Source organism: Octodon degus, unplaced genomic scaffold (genome assembly GCF_000260255.1).
Source record: "Octodon degus isolate 3935 unplaced genomic scaffold, OctDeg1.0 scaffold00067, whole genome shotgun sequence".
Lineage (NCBI taxonomy): Eukaryota > Metazoa > Chordata > Mammalia > Rodentia > Octodontidae > Octodon > Octodon degus.
In genome coordinates, this window is record NW_004524643.1 from 2,539,711 (window position 1) to 2,544,132 (window position 4,422).

Consider the following 4,422-nt stretch of genomic DNA (forward strand, 5'->3'; position numbering starts at 1 on the left):
AATTAAGAGGCGCTCTTTCCATCTTCTTGTATTTTTTTTTTTGTTTGTTTTTTTTTTTTTTTTCCTAATTTATCTATTTTGTGTTCTGTAATTTTCATTGTAGAACTCTTTTACTTCCTTGGTTAAGTTAATTGGGAGTTTTTTAAAAAGCCATTGTGAATGGAATAGTTTTCCTGCTTGCTTGCTCTTTCTATCTATCTATTTATCTATCTTTCTTTCTTTCAATGTGTTTAGTACAGGATGCACAGGGTCTTACTACACCGATTGGACTGATAGTGATCCTCCTTTTTTCAGCCTCCCAAGTGCTGGGATTACAGGCATGCGGCACTATGCCTAGTCTCAGTCACCCTCACAGGGCGCCTTGGGGGTGGGGCCGGCATTTCAGTCTGCTGAGCTATCTGGCCCGTCCTTCTGGTTTCTTTCTGAGCTAGTCTATTAGTGTAAGTTTTGTTGAATTTATCAGTTCTAAAAGTCTTTTGCTGGAATCTTTAGGGGCTTCTAAGTATAGGATCCTATCATTTGCAAATAAAGATAATTTGATTTCCTCCCATATTTGTGTCCCCTCCTTTTTTAAAAAAAATTTCTTCTGTGTAATTGCACTAGCTGAAATTTCAACTGCTGTAAGAGTAGACACCGTCATCTCGTTCCTCACTTTAGAGGAGACACTTTCAGATGTGTCTGACTCTTGAGAGCCTTTTAGGACTCAGCTCGTTTTTGTGCCATTCTTTCTACAGACCTTCAGCCATATCTTGAGATTGGATTAGCTCCTTAGTGTTCCCACAGAAAGCTCTGCTAGTACTCATCACACTGTGCTACACCGGCTCCCCCCAAAATAAGACCCAGCTGGAGAATGATCAGCCCCAGGCAGACATGATGGTACAGGTCTGTAATTCCAGCACTCAGCAGGCTGAGGCAGGAGGATTACTGTGAGTTTGAGGTCAACCTGGGCTATATAATGTGACCCTGTCTCAAAGAAAGGAGGAAAAATAGCAGACCCAGCCAGCCTGTTGCCTCCCCTGCCTTACAGAGTAGCCACCAAGCTAGAGAGCAGTAGATACTGAACGCCTGCATGAGTTAATGGCAAGACTGTCTTTTTAGAATTTCAGCTAAATAGCTTTTCCCTGGGATCAGGGAGATAGCTTAGTGGAATAAGTGCTTGCCTGGCAAGCACAAGGTCCTGAGTTCAATCCCTGGTACTACCAAATATAAATAAATAAATAATTTTTCCCTGAAGGTTGTTCCCCCCCCCCCCCAGAACCAGGGATTGAACTCAGATCCTTGCACTTGCCAGGCAAGCACTTATTCTACTGAGCCATCTCCCTGGCCCCTGAAGAATGCATTTTCTTTGACTGTACAGGTAGAGGTGAGGTAAAGATGTATGTAGTTTATACTGAGAAGCTGTCATTCTCACTGTCTGTGCCCAGCGTCGGTGGACCCTGTAGGAGGACAGTGTATGCTCATGAAAAAGTAACTGTTTGACAGGTCAGTGTCTGACCATTTAGAAATATGGACAGCTGCTGATAAGTGTCAGGCCCATATAATATTCATAATGGACATGGAAATAGAGCACCAGGAAGTGTGTGGGACATGGCTATTGGTTAACTGGATTGATTAACATGGAAGCCAGCAGGAGGCTTTCTGCTTCTGTTTTATTTGACTTGTCTGTTCCTCATTTTGGATTGATTCATTGGAACTTTTTCTTTATTTTTTTTAGGTCCAAGACAACTTTGACAAGATTGAATTCAACAGGATGTGTTGGACCCTCTGTGTCAAAAAAAACCTCACAAAGAGTCCCCTGCTCATTGTAGAAGATGATGCATTTAAAATATGGGTTATTTTCAACTTTTTGTCTGAGGACAAGTATCCATTAATTATCGTGCCAGAAGAGGTAAGGTATGGTTCTGGGGAGTTTTTTACATGGTCGTCTTGATAATGAATAGAACTGGCATGGAAGTATTCGTGCTGATTCAGTGTTGATATGGAAGGAGACCCTTGACTAGTGCTTTTGAGTATGAGGCAAAGCAGCCTGAGCTCAGAAAAGCCCCAAACAATGATTTACAGAGTGGGCGCTCACCTCTCTAAATTGTTATGATAATAAATGAATCCATTTCCATGTCCCTTTATTTATTTATTTTGTTTGTGGAACCAGGGATTGAACTCAGGCCTTTGTGCCTGCCAGGCAAGCGCTTATTCTACTGAGTCATCTCCCCGGCCCCCATATCCCTGTATTGATTACAAGTCACAACATACTTTTCTTTTTACTTTTGTGTGTTAACAAATCCATAAAAACAGAGTTTTGTGTAGTGGCACACATCTGTAAACTCTGAGAAGCTGAGGCAGGAGGATTCTATGTTTGAGCCTGGCTTAAGCAAGTTAGCAAGACCGTGTCTCAGGCTGAAAAATAAGAAGGGCTAAGAACGTAGCTCATGAGCTAGCCAAAAAACTCAGCAGATTAAAGCACCTGCAAGCAGATGCAGGGGTCAGGGGTTTGATCCCCGGGCCTGCTGTGCCGGGGCATGCTGAGATGGCAGTTGAGACGGGGTGTGGTGGCGCACACCTGTAATCCCTGCTCTTGGGAGACTGTAAACAGGTGGATCACTATGAGAAGTCTGATCTAGTAGTGAGACCCTGAACACCAACACCCTGTGTAGGCCCTTCCCTAAAATACAAATAAATAAAGAAAGAAATAAAGAATGTATCTCAGTGCAAAAGTCCTGGGTTTATTTATTCCCCAGTACTGGGGAAAAAATTGACTGAATCATGCAGCGATACTTTCTGGCTAACACATAAAATCCATAATGCTCTCAAGGCTGTTAATGGAGTAAGTACCATTTTTGTTTTAAAATCTAAAGTGATGGCTTTTTACTAGAATATATAATTTTTTTAAATGTATTAGGACAGGGTCTACAGGGTCTCACTGCATAGATCGGACTCGTAGTGGTTCTCCTGTTTTCAGCCTTCCAAGCATTGGGATTACAGGTGCACGCCACCACACCCAGACGTAATTGCTGTTTCAGTGCACCCCGGAGGCAGGGATCAAACCCTGGCTGCTGTGCTCTGCCTAAGCAGGTGCTTTAGTCTACTGAGCTATCTGACTGGCCTTTTATTGGAATTTTAAAAGTAAATGAAAAGTGAGAACTGTTTGTTTTGTTCTGGGTATTTTTTTAAGCTCCAAAAGGGTGGAAAATAGAAGTAAAGTTTCTTTAAAAAAAATTTTTTTTTTTAAAAATGTATTTGATATAGGGTCTCACTATGCAGTTCAGACTCATAGTGATCCTGCTGTGTTGGCCTCAGCAGTGCTAGGATTATAGGCATGTCCACGTCTGGTCTTGGTGGCCAGGTCTTGGTGTCTGGCTCAGAGCACCTGGAGCAGGGCTGCATGGTGTGTGGTGCCTGGGATCAAAGCCTGGTCCCTGAGCTTGCCTAGGCAGGCGCTTAGACCACTGAGCTATCTCCGCAGCCTAGAAGTAAGGTTTCTGTGCTGCCTTACTGCCCTAATATGTTATATATATAATTCATGCTTATTACAGTAGAAAATTTGAAGAGATTAATAACATACAAAATTAAAATCAGAAGCTCCAGTGGCGCAATCGGTTAACACACAGTACTTATCTAACAAAATTAAAATCAGTTGTAGGAGCCGGGGAGATGGCTCAGTGGAATAAGTGCTTCCCTGGCAAGCACAAGGGCCTGAGTTCAATCCCCGGTTCTGCCAAAAAAGAAAATCAGTTGTAGTTCTCCCACTAAACAAAGTCATGTGTAATCCCTTAACCTTGGGCAAATTATTTAAACTCTTCAGTTTTAATTTCCTCATCTGTGAAATAATGCTGATGGTAGTGTTCATACAAGAGTTGTGAGGTTCTTCATTTAATAAGACTTGGTTTGGTGCTTGGCCTGTAAAATGCACTCAGTAAATGTGTTAATTCCTCTCATACTATTAATGTTCTTACACACTATGCTTATTTCCTTAAGTAAATTTCCAGCAATGGAATTCTGAATCCTGAGAAATGTACAGTTAAGATATTAAATGAACAAGGCATAGTTGTCCTTCAGAAAGGCTGTGCCAATTCATACATCTAACAGAAGTGGTTTGTGGAGCCCTCCCTGTGCTTGCCGTCCACCAGTATGGAGTCTGTCTGTGACTTATGTGTTTCATGTTTATAGTAGTGGTACAGCTAGAATCTGTTTAAAGATTTACACTACAGTGTTTTATTTAAAGCCATCCAACATTTATTGACTGCTGATACTAAGTGAGGCACAGAGGGGAATACAAAGTGAAAATTACTTCCTGTCTTCAAGGAAATTACAGTCTACTGAGGAGAAATATAAGTTAGGTGAAATGTAAAGCAAAACAGACTACCTGTTCTCAGAGGCACAGATGTGATTCAAATACAAAGAAGGGAAGAGTTTATTCCAGCTTTG

General features: G+C 41.7%; 1 protein-coding gene across 1 annotated transcript in view; it reads left to right on the forward strand.

Annotated features, from left to right (window-relative positions):
* Swap70 (switching B cell complex subunit SWAP70) overlaps positions 1 to 4,422 on the forward strand; it is a 99,519-nt gene that overhangs the window by 59,896 nt on the left and 35,201 nt on the right. Inside the window, exon 3 of the mRNA XM_004634866.2 lies at positions 1,715 to 1,888. Within this exon, the coding sequence (XP_004634923.1) occupies positions 1,715 to 1,888 (174 nt within the window). The remainder of the gene's footprint in view (positions 1 to 1,714; positions 1,889 to 4,422) is intronic.